This window comes from Kogia breviceps, chromosome 1 (genome assembly GCF_026419965.1).
Source record: "Kogia breviceps isolate mKogBre1 chromosome 1, mKogBre1 haplotype 1, whole genome shotgun sequence".
Taxonomy (NCBI): domain Eukaryota; kingdom Metazoa; phylum Chordata; class Mammalia; order Artiodactyla; family Physeteridae; genus Kogia; species Kogia breviceps.
Genome location: NC_081310.1, coordinates 165,216,663 through 165,233,602, shown reverse-complemented (window position 1 = coordinate 165,233,602; position 16,940 = coordinate 165,216,663). Strand labels below are relative to the sequence as shown.

The following is a 16,940-nucleotide window of genomic DNA, read 5'->3' as shown; positions in this document are numbered from 1 at the left end:
TGGATAAACAAAAAGTGTGGTATCCATATAATGGAATATTACTTGGTAATAAAAAGGAATGAAGTACTGACACATGCTACAGCATGGATTTATGTTTTTAAATACTTAAAAATACTATTCCAGGAGAAAGAAGCCAGTTCAGAATAGGGAAATCTATAGAGACAGAAAGTAGATTAGTGGTTACTTAGGGCTGGGGGAGTGGGGCATGGGGAATAGGGGAGTGATAGGTAAAGGGTATGGGGTTTCTTTTTAAGATAATTGAAAATGTTCTAAAGTTGACTGTGGTGATAGCTGTACATATCTGTTAATATATTAAAAACCATTGAATTGCACACTTTTTAAAATGGGTGAATTTTATGCTATGTGATTTATATTTCACTAAAGGTGTTAAGAAAAAAAAAAAGAGAGAGAGAGAAAGCCTGCTGTGAGAGTCCCCAGTTCCAAAATACTAAGTCTCTTTAAAGCCTCATCGGGCAGCCTTGGGTTCAAAGCAGAGGGAAGGTAGCTTCATTACTAATCCCCCCAGGAATGCTAACTCGCTTAGAGAGCTGAGCAGAAGGAAAAGGACTACCAGGGTGAGGCAGTAGGGGTCCCTGGATGCAACCTGCTCAAGTCTGCTCTGCTCAGCTCCCCTCCCACAGTTAGTTTTCAAGCATTCAGTACATAGGTCAAGTGAGCTAGCTATAATGCATGAAGCCAGAAGTGTGGTGAGCCCAGTTTACTTAAGAAAAAAATTTTTTTTTCATATCTTACCTTGGCAAACATTGAATTGAGTTGCTTTCCAGAGCCATAGTAACCACCCTGGGAGAGAAAGAGCTTCACTTGTTCTTTCACCTGTTCCTCGTCCAAATGCCAACAGTTCTCATCATCAATGCTGGCCCCAGCTGTGGGGTCAGGGGCACCTGTGAAATGGGAATGATGAAATGAATTCCTTGAGTTCCTACCCTACACATTCAGCAGGAGGGGCCCTCTGTGCATATATTCAGAAACAGATGGGTATTCTGCCTTAATCTGGGCTTTGTCAATTGTGTGGGCCTAAATAAATGTAAGAGAGCTAATGCTAGTTTCATGTTCACTAAACTCTCAGTTGTATCCTCTTCCAAAGTCTACAAATACCATCCTGGGGGAAAAAGCCCAGAAGGAAATACACAAACATGAAAATAGTGATGTATTTTTTTTCCCTAAGAGAATGACATTTTTTCTTCTTTTTTGCTTTTCTATGAAGTTCAAATAAGCCTTAAAACACATGTATTATTTTAAAATTAAAAAATACTTTCTTAGAAAAAAAATTCTCTTTTTTTAAAAAAAATTGTTAATTTACTTTTATTTATTTTTTTGTTTGTTTTTTGTTTGTTTTTTTTTTTTAACATCTTTATTTGAGTATAACTGTTTTACAATAGTGTGTTAGTTTCTCTTTTACAACAAAGTGAATCAGTTATACATATACATATGTTCCCATAACTCTTCCGTCTTTTGTCACCCTCCCTCCCACCATCCCTATCCCACCCCTCTAGGTGGTCACAAAGCACAGAGGTGGCACAGAGGTGAACTCCCTGTGCTATGCTGCAGCTTCCCACTAGCTATCTAATTTACATTTGGGAGTGTGTATATGTCCCTGCCACTCTCTCACATCGTCACAGCTTACCCTTCCCCCTCCCCATATCCTCAAGTCCATGCTCTAGTAGGTCTGAGTTTTATTCCCATCCTACCACTAATCTCTTCATGACATTTTTTTTTTTTAGATTCCATATATATGTGTTAGCATACGGTATTTGTTTTTATCCTTCTGACTTACTTCACTCTGTATGACAGATTCCAGGTCTATCCACCTCATTACAAATAACTCAGTTTCATTTCTTTTTATGGCTGAGTAATATTCCATTGTATATATGTGCCACATCTTCCTTATCCATTCATCTGTTGATGGACACTTAGGTTGCTTCCATGTCCTGGCTATCGTAAATAGAGCTGCAATAAACATTTTGGTACATGACTCTTTTTGAATTATGGTTTTCTCAGGGTATATGCCCAGTAGTGGGATTGCTGGGTCATATGGTAGTTCTATTTGAAGTTTTTTAAGGAACCTCCATACTGTTCTCCATAGTGGCTGTATCATTTTACATTCCCACCAACAGTGCAAGAGTGTTCCCTTTTCTCCACACCCTCTCCAGCATTTATTGTTTCTAGAGTTTTTGATGATGGCCAATCTGGCCGGTGTGAGATGATATCTCATTGTAGTTTTGATTTGCATTTCTCTAATGGTTAATGATGTTGAGCATTCTTTCATGTGTTTGTTAGCTATCTGTATATCTTCTTTGGAGAAATGTCTATTTAGTTCTTCTGCCCATTTTTGGATTGGGCTGTTTGTTTTTTTGTTATTGAGCTGCATGAGTTGCTTATAAATTTTGGATATTAATCCTTTGTCAGTTGCTTCATTTGCAAATATTTTCTCCCATTCTGAGGGTTGTCTTTTGGTCTTGTTTATGGTATCCTTTGCTGTGCAAAAGCTTTTAAGTTTCATTAGATCCCATTTGTTTATTTTTGTTTTTATTTTCATTTCTCTAGGAGATGGGTCAAAAAGGACCTTGCTGTGATTGATGTCATAGAGTGTTCTGCCTATGGTTTCCTCTAAGAGTTTGATAGTGTCTGGCCTTACATTTAGGTCTTTAACCCATTTTGAGTTTATTTTTGTGTATGGTGTTAGGGAGTGTTCTAATTTCATACTTCTACAGGTAGCTGTCCAGTTTTCCCAGCACCACTTATTGAAGAGGCTCCCATTTACCATTACAACAAAAAGAATAAAATATCTAGGAATAAACCTACCTAAGGAGACAAAAGACTTGTATGCAGAAAACTATAAGACACTGATGAAAGAAATTAAAGATGATACAAATAGGTGGAGAAATATACCATGTTCTTGGATTGGAAGAATCAACATAGTGAAAATGACTGTATTACCCAAAGCAATATACAGATTCAATGCAATCCCTATCAAAATTCTCTTTTTAAAGTTCACTATAAAATTGTAGCTTCTCAAGTGGTGTCAACACTTCTTAATTTCTAGAAACTTGCCCCTGGGGACTTCCCTGGTGGCCCAGTGGTTAAGAATCTGCCTTCCAATGCAGGGGACACGGCTTCGAGCCCTGGTCGAGGAAGATCCCACATGCCGTGGAGCAACTAAGCCTGTGCGCCATAACTACTGAGCCTGCGCTCTAGAGCCTGCGAACCACAACTACTGAGCCTGCGTGCTGTAACTACTGAAGCCCACGCTCTGCTACAAGAGAAGCCACTGCAATGAGAAGCCCACGCACCACAACGAAGAGTAGCTCCCGCTCACCACAATTAGAGAAAGCCCGCGCGCAGCAATGAAGAACCAGTGCGGTCACAAAAAAAAAAAAAAAAAAGGAAAAAGAAACTTGCCCCTGAAGCACAGGCGGAGTTATATACATGGTGATATAATTTTACAAATTTGCACTCAAGATATCTTTCATATCTGGGCTCACCTCAGCAACATCACTTAAAACACAGTTTTAGTTATTTATGCATCCCTCTCCCCTAGTAGCCTGTTAGCTCCTTGCTCACAGTTGAATTATCTATAGCACAGTGCTGGTAATATGACAAGCACCTAGGAAATATTTGTGGAATGAAAACTGAATCTTCTTCTGTCACTTTGTCAAAGACAGAGTCCTATGATAAGGTTTTAGAACCCTGTCTCCAAGTGACAAAAGACTGTAAGTCAATACTCTATAGGTGTGGTCATGCAGTCGGTTACAAATTCATGTTATGTTTCATCAGTACATCTACCAACCTTTTGTACTCTTATATCAAAGCCTTGCTTAAATGAAATCTGCAGAGAAAAGCTGCTCTTCTGCTAAGCTTTTAAAAATAAATGTATTTATTCATTTATTTTTGCTGCGTTGGGTCTTCATTGCTGCACATGGGCTTTCTCTAGTTGCAGTGAGTGGGGGCTGCTCTTCGTTGTGGCGCGCATGCTTCTCATTGCAGTGGCTTCTCTTGTTGCAGAGCATGGGCTCTAGGCGCGTGGGCTTCAGTAGTTGTGGCACGAGGGCTCAATACTTGTGCCTTGCGGGCTCTAGAGTGCAGGCTCAGTAGTTGTGTCACATGGGCTTAGTTGCTCCGCGGCTTGTGGGACCTTCCTGGACCAAGGCTTGACCCCATGTCCCCTGCATTGGCAGGTGGATTCTTAACCACTGTGCCACCTGGGAAGCCCCTGCTAAGCTTTTTTAGTGCATCTTATTCTCCAGGGAATCAGGAGGGCTCACACATTAATTTATTCTATAAATACTAATTAACACTATAAGCATCCAGTTTATGGAATCTACTATATGGTACTTTTCTTCAAATGTAGTATTCTAAACCAAGTTCTGATCATATCACTTCCCTGCTCAGAAGTATTCAGTGATAAACTATTCTTAATAAATGAAGTCCAAATTCAACTTAGCATTCAGGGCCCTCTCTGGTCAGGCCCTTTCATTTCTAACCTTGTCTTTCCTATACTTATGCTATGTTTCAGCTAGAAACTTAGTATTCACAGAAGTCAACGACATTTCCTTATGACTTTACTTATGCTTTTATCCTTTACTTCCCTTCCTCTCCCCACAACCTGTTCTTTGGCCAGAAAACACTACTTCTTGGCAATATTGCCTCAACTCTATAGTCACGGCTGCAATGAGAAATGGAAACCATAAAGTAAGTATACAGAGAGGCTAATACTGCCAAAATTCACTATTGCTTAGTTCACTTGGCAGGACTTTTTTACCCCCTCACTGAATTAGCCATATACCCCAATGCCACCTGTCAAAACTATGTCCATCTTATGCTCATATGCATAAAAAGGAAGTAACACTCTTCTTAGTACTTTATAATTACTTTTCTTAAAGACCTGTTGCACTTTTTAAACATCTTTATTGGAGTATAATTGCTTTACAATGGTGTGTTAGTTTCTGCTTTATACCAAAGTGAGTCAGCTATACATATACATATATCCCCATATCTCCTCCCTCTTGCGTCTCCCTTCCACCCTCCCTATCCCACCCCTCTATGTGGTCACAAAGCACCGAGCTGATCTCCCTGTGCTATGTGGCTGCTTCCCACTAGCTAGCTATTTTACATTTGGTAGTGTATATATGTCCATGCCACACTCTCACTTTGTCCCAGCTTACCCTTCCCCCTCCCCGTATCCTCAAGTCCATTCACCAGCAGGTCTGCGTCTTTATTCCCGTCTTGCCCCTAGGTTCTTCATGACCTTTTTTTTTTTGTAGATTCCATATGTATGTGTTAGTGTATGGTATTTGTTTTCCTCTTTCTGACTTACTTCACTCTGTATGACAGACTCTAGGTCCATCCACCTCACTACAAATAACTCGATTTCGTTTCTTTTTATGGCTGGCTAATATTCCATTGTATATATGTGCCACATCTTCATTATCCATTCATCTGTCGATGTACACTTAGGTTGCTTCCATGTCCTGGCTATTGTAAACAGAGCTGCAATGAACATTGTGGTACATGACTCTTTTTGAATTATGCTTTTCTCAGGGTTTATGCCCAGTAGTGGGATTGCTGGGTCATACGGTAATTCTATTTTTATTTTTTAAGGAACCTCCATACTGTTCTCCATAGTGGCTGTAACAATTTACATTCCCACCAACAGTGCAAGAGTGTTCCCTTTTCTCCACACCCTCTCCAGCATTTATTGTTTGTAGATTTTTAGATGATGGCCATTCTGACTGGTGTGAGGTGATACCTCATTGTAGTTTTGATTTGCATTTCTCTAATGATTAGTGATGTTGAGCATTCTTTCATGTGTTTGTTGGCAATCTGTATACCTTTTTTGGAGAAATGTCTATTTAGGTCTTCTGTCCATTTTTGGATTGGGTTGTTTCTTTTTTTGATATTGAGCTGCATGAGCTGCATCTAAGTTTTGGAGATTAATCTTTTTTAGTTGCTTCATTTGCAAATATTTTCTCCCATTCTGAGGGTTGTCTTTTTGTCTTGTTTATGGTATCCTTTGCTGTGCAAAAGCTTTTAAGTTTCATTAGGTCCCATTTGTTTATTTTTGTTTTTATTTCCATTTCTCTAGGAGGTGGGTCAAAAAGGATCTTGCTGTGATTTATGTCATAGAGTGTTCTGCCTATGTTTTCCTCTAAGAGTTTGATAGTGTCTGGCCTTACATTTAGGTCTTTAACCATTTTGAGTTTATTTTTGTGTATGATGTTAGGGAGTGTTCTAATTTCATTCTTTTACATGTAGCTGTCCAGTTTTCCCAGCACCACTTATTGAAGAAGCTGTCTTTTCTCCACTGTATATTCTTGCCTCCTATATCAAAAATAAGGTGACCATATGTGCATGGGTTTATCTCTGGGCTTTCTATCCTGTTCCATTGATCTATATTTCTGTTTTTGTGCCAGTACCATATTGTCTTGATTACTGTAGCTTTGTAGTGTAGTCTGAAGTCCAGGAGCCTGATTCTGCCAGCTCCATTTTTCTTTCTCAGGACTGCTTTTTGGGGGAACTTCAAGATGGCAGAAGAGTAATACGTGGAGATCACCATCCTCCCCACAGATACATCAGAAATACATCTACATGTGGAACAACTCCTACAGAACACCTACTAAACACTGGCAGAAGACTTCAGAACTCCCAAAGGGCAAGAAACTCCCCACGTACCTGGGTAGGGCAAAAGAAAAGAGAAAAAACAGAGACAAAACAATAGGGAAGGGACCTGCACCAGTGGGAGGGAGTTGTTAAGGAGCAAAGGTTTCCACACACTTGGAAGCCCCTTCATGGGCGGAGACTGCGGGTGGTGGAGAGGGGAAGCTTTGTAGCCACGGAGGAGAGTGCAGCAACAGGGGTGTGGAGGGCAAAGTGGAGAGATTCCCGCAAAGAGGATCGGTGCCGACGGGCACTCACCAGCCCAAAGCTTGTCTGCTCACCCACTGGGGTGGGCAGGGTCTGGGAGCTGAGGCTCGGGCTTCGGGGTCGGGTCGCAGGGAGAGGACTGGCGACGTGAACACAGCCTGAAGGGGTTAATGCACCATGGCTAACCGGGAGGGAGTCTGGGAAAAAGTCTGTACCTGCCGAAGAGGCAAGAGACTTTTTCTTCCCTCTTTGTTTCCTGGTGTGGGAGGAGAGGGGATTAAGAGTGCCGCTTATAGGATCTCTAGAGACGGGCGCGAGCCGCGGCTATCAGCGTGGACCCCAGAGATGGGCAAGAGATGCTAACGCCGCTGCAGCGGCCACCAAGAAGCCTGTGTGTAAGCATAGGTCACTATCCACACCTCCACTCCCGGGAGCCTGTGCAGCCCACACTGTCAGGGTCCCGTGATACAGGGACAACTTCCCTGGGAGAACACAAGGCTTGCCTCAGGCTGTTGCAATGTCATGACGGCCTCTGCTGCCACAGGCTCGCCCCGGATCCGTACCCGTCCCTCCCACCAGCCTGTGTGAGCCAGAGCCCCAGAATCAGCTGCTCCTTTAACCCCGTCCTATCTGAGCGAAGAACAGATGCCCTCAGGAGACCTACATGCAGAGGTGGGTCCAAATCCAAAGTTGAACACCGGGAGCTAAGCGAACAAAGAAGAGAAAGGGAAATTTCTCCCAGCAGCCTCAGCAGCAGTGGATTAAATCTCCACAATCAACTTGATGTACCCTGCATCTGTGGAATACCTGAATAGACGACGAATCATCCCAAAATGAGGAGGTGGACTTTGGGAGCAACAATATATATATATATATATATATATATATACACACATATATATATATATACATTTTCCCCTTTTTCTCTTTTTGTGAGTGTGTATGGGTATGCTTCTGTGTGTGATTTTGTCTGTACAGCTTTGCCTCTACCATTTGTCCTAAGGTTCTGTCTGTCCATTGTTTTTTTTTTTTTAGTATAGCTTATAGCACTTGTTATAATTGGTGGATTTGTTTTTTGCTTTGGTTGCTTTCTTCTTTCTTTCTTTTTTTTATTACTTAAAAATGTTTTTAATAATTATTTTTTATTTTGATAACTTTATTTAATTTTATTTTACTTATTTTATTATTATTATTTATTTTATCTTCTTTCCTTCTTTCTTTTTTGTCCTCCCTTTTTTCTGAGCTGTGTGGATGACAGGCTCTTTGTGCTCCAGCCAGGCATCAGGGCTGTGTCTCTGAGGTGGGAGAGACAAGTTCAGGACACTGGTCCACAAGAGACCTCCCAGCTCCACGTAATATCAAATGGTGAAAATTTCCCAGAGATCTCTGTCTCAACGCTAAGACCCAGCTCCACTCAACGACCAGCAAGCTACAGTGCTGGACATCCTATGCCAAACAATTAGCGAGACAGAAAACAACCCCATCCATTAGCACAGAGGCTGCCTAAAATCATAATAAGGTCAACAGACATCCCAAAACACACCACCAGACATGGACCTGCCCACCAGAAAGACAAGATCCAGCTTCATCCACCAGAACACAGGCACTAGTCCGCTGCACCAGGAAACCTACACAACCCACTAAACCAACCTTAGCCACTGGGGACAGACACCAAAAACAATGGGAACTACGAACCTGCGGCCTGCAAAAAGAAGACCCCAAACACAGTCAGTTAAGCCAAATGAGAAGACAGAGGAACACACATCAGATGAAGGAGCAAGGCAAAAATCCACCAGACCTAACAAATGAAGAGGTAATAGGCAGTCTACCTGAAAAAGAATTCAGAATAATGATAGTAAAGATGATCCAAAATCTTGGAAAGAGAATTGAGAAAAAACAAGAAACGTTTAACAAGGACCTAGAAGAACGAAAGGGCAAACAAACAGTGATGAACAACACAATAAATGAAATTTAAAATTGTCTTGAAGGGATCAAGAGCAGAACAACTGAGGCAGAAGAACGGATAAGTGACCTGGAAGATAAAATAGTGGAAATACCTACTGCCAAGCAGAATAATGAAAAGACTGAAAAGAATTGAGGACAGTCTCAGAGACCTCTGGGACAACATTAAAAGCACCAACATTTGAATTATAGGGGTCCCAGAAGAAGAAGAGAAAAAGAAAGGGACTGAGAAAATATTTGAAGAGATTATAGTTGAAAAGTTCCCTAATATGGGAAAGGAAATAGTTAATCAAGTCCAGGAAGCACAGAGAGTCCCATACAGGATAAATCCAAGGAGAAACATGCCAAGACACATATTAATCACACAATAAAAAATTAAATACAAAGAAAACATATTAAAAGCAGCAAGGGAAAAACAACGAATAACACACAAGGAAATCCCCATAAGGCTAAGGGCTGATCCTTCAGCAGAAACTCTGCAAGCCAGAAGGGAGTGGCAGGACATATTAAAGTGATGAAGGAGAAAAACCTACAACCAAGATTACTCTACCCAGCAAGGATCTCACTCAGATTTGATGGAGAAATTAAAACCTTAACAAACAAGAAGAAGCTAAGAGGAGTCAGCACAACCAAACCAGCTTTACAACAAATGCTAAAGGAACTTCTCTAGGCAAGAAACAAAAGAGAAGGAAAAGACCTACAAGAACAAACTCAAAACAATTAAGAAAATGGGAATAGGAACATACATATCGATAATTACCTTAAATGTAAATGGATTAAATGCCCCAACCAAAAGACATAGACTGGCTGAATGCATACAAAAACAAGACCCGTATATTTGCTGTCTACAAGAGACTCACTTCAGACCTAGGGACACATACAGACTGAAAGTGAGGGGATGGAAAAAGATATTCCATGCAAATGGAAATCAAAAGAAAGCTGGAGTAGCAATTCTCATCTCAGACAAAATGGACTTTACAACAAAGACTATTACAAGAGACAAAGAAGGACATTACATAATGATCAAGGGATCAATCCAAGAAGAAGATATAACAATTGTAAACATTTATGCACCCAACATAGGAACACCTCAATACATAAGGCAAATACTAACAGACAGAAAAGGGGAAATCAACAGTAACACAATCATAGTAGGGGACTTTAACACCCCACTTTCACCAATGGACAGATCATCCAAAATGAAAATACATAAGGTAACACAAGCTTTAAACGATACATTAAAGAAGATGGACTTAATTGATATTTATAGGACATTCCATCCAAAAACAACAGAATACACTTTATTCTCAAGTGCTCATGGAACATTCTCCAGGACAGATCATATCTTGGGTCACAAATCTAGCCTTGGTAAATTCAAGAAAATTGAAATCATATCAAGTATCTTTTCCGACCACAATGCTATGAGACTAGATATCAATTACAGGAAAAGATCTGTAAAAATACTAACACATGGAGGCTAAACAATACACTACTTAATAACCAAGAGATTACTGAAGAAATAAAAAAATACCTAGAAACAAATGACAATGAAAACACAACCTATGGGATGCAGCAAAAGGAGTTCTAAGAGGGAAGTTTATAGCAATGCAATCCTACCTTAAGAAACAAGAAATATCTCAAAGAAACAACCTAATCTTACACCTAATGCAATTAGAGAAAGAAGAACAAAGAACAAAGAAACCCCAAAGTTAGCAGAAGGAAAGAAATTATAAAGATCATATTAGAAATAAATGAAAAAGAAATGAAGGAAATGATAGCAAAAATCAATAAAACTAAAAGCTGGTTCTTTGAGAAGATAAACAAAATAGGTAAACCACTAGCTAGACTCATCAAGAAAAAAAGGGAGAAGACTCAAATTAATAGAATTAGAAATGAAAAAGGAGAAGTTACAACTGACACTGCAGAAATACAAAGAATGAGAGATTACTACAAGCAACAATATGCCAATAAAATGGACAACCTGGAAGAAATGGACAAATTCTTAGAAAAGCACAACCTTCCGAGACTGAACCTGGAAGAAATAGAAAATATGAACAGACCAATCACAAACACTGAAATTGAAACTGTGATTAAAAATCTTCCAACAAACAAAAGCCCAGGACCAGTTGGCTTCACAGGAGAATTCTAACATTTAGAGAAGAGCTAACACCTATCCTTCTCAAACTCTTCCAAAAGATAGCAGAGGGAGGAACACTCCCAAACTCATTCTACGAGGCCACCATCACCCTGATACCAAAACCAGACAAAGATGTCACAAAGAAAGAAAACTACAGGCCAATATCACTGATGAACATAAATGCAAAACTCCTCAACAAGATACTAGCAAACAGAATCCAACAACACAGTAAAAGGATCATACACCATGATCAAGTGGGGTTTATCCCAGGAATGCAATGATTCTTCAATATATGCAGATCAATCATTGGGATAAAACATATTAACAAACTGATGGAGAAAAACCATATGATCATCTCAATAGATGCAGAGAAAGCTTTTGATAAAATTCAACACCAATTTATAATAAAAACCCTCCAGAAAGTAGGCATAGAGGGAACTTTCCTCAACATAATAAAGGCTATATATGACAAACCCACAGCCAACATCGACCTCAATGGTGAAAAACTGAAACTATTTCCACTAAGATCAGGAACAAGACAAGGTTGCCCACTCTTACCACTATTATTGAACATAGTTTTGGAAGTTTTAGCCACAGCAATCAGAGAAGAAAAAGAAATAAAAGTAATCCAAAGTGGAAAAAAAGAAGTAAAGCTGTCATTGTTTGCAGATGACATGATACTATACATAGAGAATCCTAAGGATGCTAACAGAAAACTACTAGAGCTAATCAATGAAATTGGTAAAGTTGCAGGATACAAAATTAATGCACAGAAATCTCTTGCATTCCTGTACACTAATGATGAAAAATCTGAAAGTGAAGTTAAGAAAACACTCCCATTTACCACTGCAACAAAAAGAATAAAATATCTAGGAATAAACCTACCTAAGGAGACAAAAGACCTGTATGCAGAAAATTATAAGACACTGATGAAAGAAATTAAGTATGATACAAACAGATGGAGAGATACACCATGTTCTTGGATTGAAGGAACCAACATTGTGAAAATGACTCTACTACCCAAAGCAATCTAAAGTTTCAATGCAATCCCTATCAAACTACCACTGGCATTTTTTACAGAACTAGAACAAAAAATTTCACAATTTATATGGAAACACAAAAGACCCCAAGTAGCCAAAGCAATCTTGAGAAAGAAAAATGGAGCTGGAGGAATCAGGCTGCCTGACTTCAAACTATACTACAAAGCTACAGTAATCAAGAAAGTATGATACTGACACAGAAATATAGATCAATGGAACAGGACAGAAAGCCCAGAGATAAACCCACATACATATGGTCACCTTATCTTTGATAAAGGAGGGAAGGATATACAGTGGAGAAAAGACAGCCTCCTCAATAAGTGGTGCTGGGAAAACTGGACAGCTACATGTAAAAGTATGAAATTAGAACACTCCCTAACACCACACACAAAAAATAAACTCAAAATGGGTTAAAGACCTAAATGTAAGGCCAGACACTATCAAACTCTTAGAGGAAAATATAAGCAGAACACTCTATGACATAAATCACAGCAAGATCCTTTTTGACCCATCTCCTAGAGAAATGGAAATAAAAACAAAAATAAACAAATGGGATCTAATGAAACTTAAAAGCTTTTGCACAGCAAAGGATACCATAAACAAGACAAAAAGACAGCCCTCAGAATGGGAGAAAATATTTGCAAATGAAGCAACTGACAAAGGATTAATATCCAAAATTTATAAGCAACTCATGCAGCTCAATAACAAAAAAACAAACAACCCATCCAAAAATGGGCAGAAGACCTAAATTAGACATTTCTCTAAAGAAGATATACAAATTGCCAACAAATACATGAAAGAATACTCAACATCATTAATCATTAGAGAAATGCAAATCAAAACTACATTGAGATATTATCTCACACTGGTCAGAATGGCCATCATCAAAAATCTACAAACAATAAATGCTGGAGAGGGTGTGGACAAAAGGGAACCCTCTTGCACTGTTAGTAAGAATGTAAATTGACACAGCCACTATGGAGAACAGTATGGAGGCTCCTTAAAAAACTAAAAATAGAACTACCATACGACCCAGCAATTCCACTAGTGGGTATATACCCTGAGAAAAGCATAATTCAAAAAGAGTCATGTACCACAATGTTCACTGCAGCTCTATTTACAATAGCCAGGACATGGAAGCAACCTAAGCGTCCATCAACAGATGAATGGATAAAGAAGATGTGGCACATATATACAATGGAATATTACTCAACCATAAAAAGAAACGAAATTTGTTATTTGTAGTGAGGTGGATGGACCTAGAGTCTGTCATACAGAGTGAAGTAAGTCAGAAAGACAAAAACAAATACCATATGCTAACACATATATATGGAATCCAAAAAAAAGGTCATGAAGAACCTCAGGGCAAATCAGGAAAAAAGATGCACACCTACTAGAGAATGGACTTGAGGCTACGGGGAGGGGGGAAGGGTAAGCTGGGACAAAGTGAGAGAGTGGCATGGACATATATACACTACCAACCATAAAATAGCTAGCTAGTGGCAAGCAGCCAGCCGCACAGCACAGGGAAATCAGCTTGGTGCTTTGTGACCACCTAGAGGGTGGGATAGGGAGGGAAGGAGAGAGGGAGACGCAAGAGGGAAGAGATATGGGAACATATGTATATGTGTAACTGACTCACTTTGTTATAAAGCAGAAACTAACACACCATTGTAAAGCAATTATACTCCAATAAAGATGTTAAAGATATATATATATATATATATATATATATATATATATATATTTTTTTTTTTTTTTTTTTTTTTTTTTTTTTTAAAGATCGCTTTGGCTATTTGGAAGACATGTTGCATTTTCTTTTACGTTGGAATTGTGCACTTCTCGTATATTCCCAACTAAATTGAAGTTTTTAAAGACTACTGTACAGATTAATTTTTGTGGTACGCGGGCCTCTCACTGCTGTGGCCTCTCCCATTGCGGAGGACAGGCTCCGGACACGCAGGCCCAGTGGCCATGGCTCACGGGCCCAGCCGCTCCGCGGCATGTGGTATCCTCCCGGACCGGGGCACGAACCCGTGTCCCCTGCATCGGCAGGCGGGCTCTCAACCACTGCGCCACCAGGGAAGCCCCAGATTAATTTTTATACATCAAGTGCCTGGATCATTACAGCACTGAATTAATATTTATAGAATGAACAAATGTTTGTTGTATTGACCACCTTGATTTAAGCTCCAGGTGGGCAAATAATATATCCTATACTTATTCTGTAAACTGAAAGTGGCAAAGAAAAACAAGTACACTCCTTATCCTTAAATATTTGTTAATAACAGCCATTTATTGAATGCTTCCTCCACACCAGAGTCTAAGTACTTTTTATACACATCCCCACTAGAATGTATGCTCCTTGAGAGCATAAACTGTTTTATTTCCTGGTATATTTGCAACATGTGAACAGTGCCTGTCACACAGTAGATGCTCAGTGAATATCTGTTGAGTATATTCCAATGAACTCTCCTAACAACTCTATGAGGTGGTATTATTATCCTAATTTTAAAGTGAAAAAAACTAAAGCTTATACAGGTAAGTAATATAACAGATGGAAAGTATATGAGTTAGAATCTATATGTTGGTCTCTCTTCAAAGTCTTGTTCTTCACTACAAAGCTATACTTTGGCCTCTAGACTCATATTGCTGTGATCTACCACCTGGTTTCAGCCCCTGAATGTAAGCTGGATGGTGTGTCTGAAAATAGCCAAATCCTTTCTTGGTTTATTCTACCACATAGAATATAGGGTAAGTCAGAATAATGCATTTTCCACACAGTGAGAATAACAAGAGTTCTCACCAGTACAGTGATTCTCAAATGTTCATCACTTGGGGTTTGTTGTTAAAAATGCAGATTACAGAGTCTCACTTCTGATTCTAGTTTTCACTAGCTCTACAGAGATGGAACTGAGATAGAATAAGATAAACTAGGTATAAACCAAGGACTGGGCCTCTGAGTACCTTACTGATGAGGAAAGAATAGCAATGGTGCTATGAAAGCAAGGGGCAGAGATGGCTTGAATACCAATTCTTACCCTTGGGTGGTTCAACTAGAAAAAGAAAAATCAGGGGCAGGACCCAGTCTCCCAGGGGAGCTGGCCTTAGTCAACAGATTGGAGGTGTGGAGTGACACCACCTCTAAGGATTTGAAGGGGTATGGAGCAAACTGGTGAATCTTTTGGGCCCAGCTGGTGGTAGTAGCAGCAACTGTGGAAGAAATCAGGCACAGTTTATTAATACCTAGTGTGCACACGATGGAAAACTTCTGGGATAGCGCAATTACTGCTGGAATACCAGGAGGGGATTTTGAAAATGAGAGCTCGAAATTATAATAACGGCAAGCAGTGATTAGGCCCCTACTATGTGCCAGGCACGGCATTAGGTACCTTACATTAGGCTAGGATAAGGCAAAGCCTAGAGAGTTATTAACAGTAAAATTTCACTTAACACTTCAAAGGGGTTTGTTTATCTGATAGCAAAGAAAGGAAGGTAAACTGTGTCAATGTTTTCTGGTCTATAAGGAACCCAGAAGACAAGAAGCTGAGCTGCCAAAATGGGTGCTTGCAGATAAAAAAAAGGGAGTAAGTCAGTATTTGAGACGTCCAGGTAACAGTCTATAAGGAGCTGGTGTGGCTGTTGAAGAAATCAAAGTCATGGGAGTTCCCTGGCGGTCCAGTGGTGAAGACTCGGGCTCTCACTGCCGAGGGCCTGTGTTGGATCCCTGGTCTGGGAACTAAGATCCTGCAAGCCTTGAGGCATGGCCGGAAAAAACCCAAAAGGCCCAAGAAGGATTTTCTAAGACATTTCCATTTATTCAATATTTATTGAGAGCCTCCTATGTGCCAGGGGCCTGTGCCAAACACTAGATAGACAGTGTTAAATAAGCAGATATAGTCCCTGTCCTTGTGGAGCTGATAGACTAGTTGGGGAAAGGGATGTCAAGCTAATAATCACCCACGTACATATCTGTATGTAAAGAAAGGTCAAATAAGTTTTCCCCGAGAAAGTGACATTTAAGTGAATAATTGAGGAATGAATAAGATTTAGCCTGGCAGAGAGTGGAGGAAATACTCTGTGTATTTTTTGCTCAAAAAAGCATGAAGCCATAAATCATTGTGGTAATTAAGTACATCTATAACAAGGGGGAGAGGATAGGAAGAGTATTCCAAGGAAGGGACTATCATGTGAAAATGAAGGCAAAACCCAGATCATGCAAGGTTTTGTAGGCTGTATGAAATTTGGATTTTACCCTAAGTGCAACAGGAGGCCATTGAAGGATTTTAAACAAGAAGTGATATGACAAAATCTGTAGTTATAGAAAAGTTACTTTGGATGGCTATGTGGAGAATGGAAAAGAAGGGAGCAACAATGGATATAGAAAGATCAGTTAGAAGGCTATAGTAGCAATTTAGGTGGGAGATTATAGTGGTTTTATTTAGGGTGATGACAGTATCAACAGAGAGAAGTAGAAAATGATGAAAGATACTTAAGAGGTAAAACTAACAGGTCTTGCACTGGAATGCATGTGGATTATGAGAAAAAAAGTGTTCTATCATGATCCAGTGACTAGATGGTGGTGCTATTTATTGTGCAAATTTGAGGAAGAAGATAAATTCATGTTTGGATATGTTGATTTGGGGATGTCTTTGATATAGAATAGTCAGTTGGATATAGGAGAAGTAAATCTGTGAGTCATAATACATAGATGACATTAGGTAAAGGAGGTAGCTGAGATTGCCTGCAGAGATCATATAGAATAAGAGGAGAAAATTTAAGATTAATTTTTAAGATTTAGCAACATTAAAGGTCAGATAGCAGAGAAGGGTACAGCGTTTAGGAATGAACGAATAAGAGCAAAGATAATTTTAAATAGATAAACCAGGCCTGGAGTTCACAACCAGCTTCTCTAACTC

At 39.6% G+C, this 16,940-nt stretch overlaps 1 protein-coding gene across 1 annotated transcript in view; it reads right to left on the bottom strand.

Annotated features, from left to right (window-relative positions):
• The window catches only part of ZSWIM5 (zinc finger SWIM-type containing 5), a 281,277-nt gene that overhangs the window by 53,408 nt on the left and 210,929 nt on the right, over window positions 1-16,940 (bottom strand). The window contains exon 3 of the mRNA XM_059042702.2: window positions 754-902. Within this exon, the coding sequence (XP_058898685.1) occupies window positions 754-902 (149 nt within the window). The remainder of the gene's footprint in view (window positions 1-753; window positions 903-16,940) is intronic.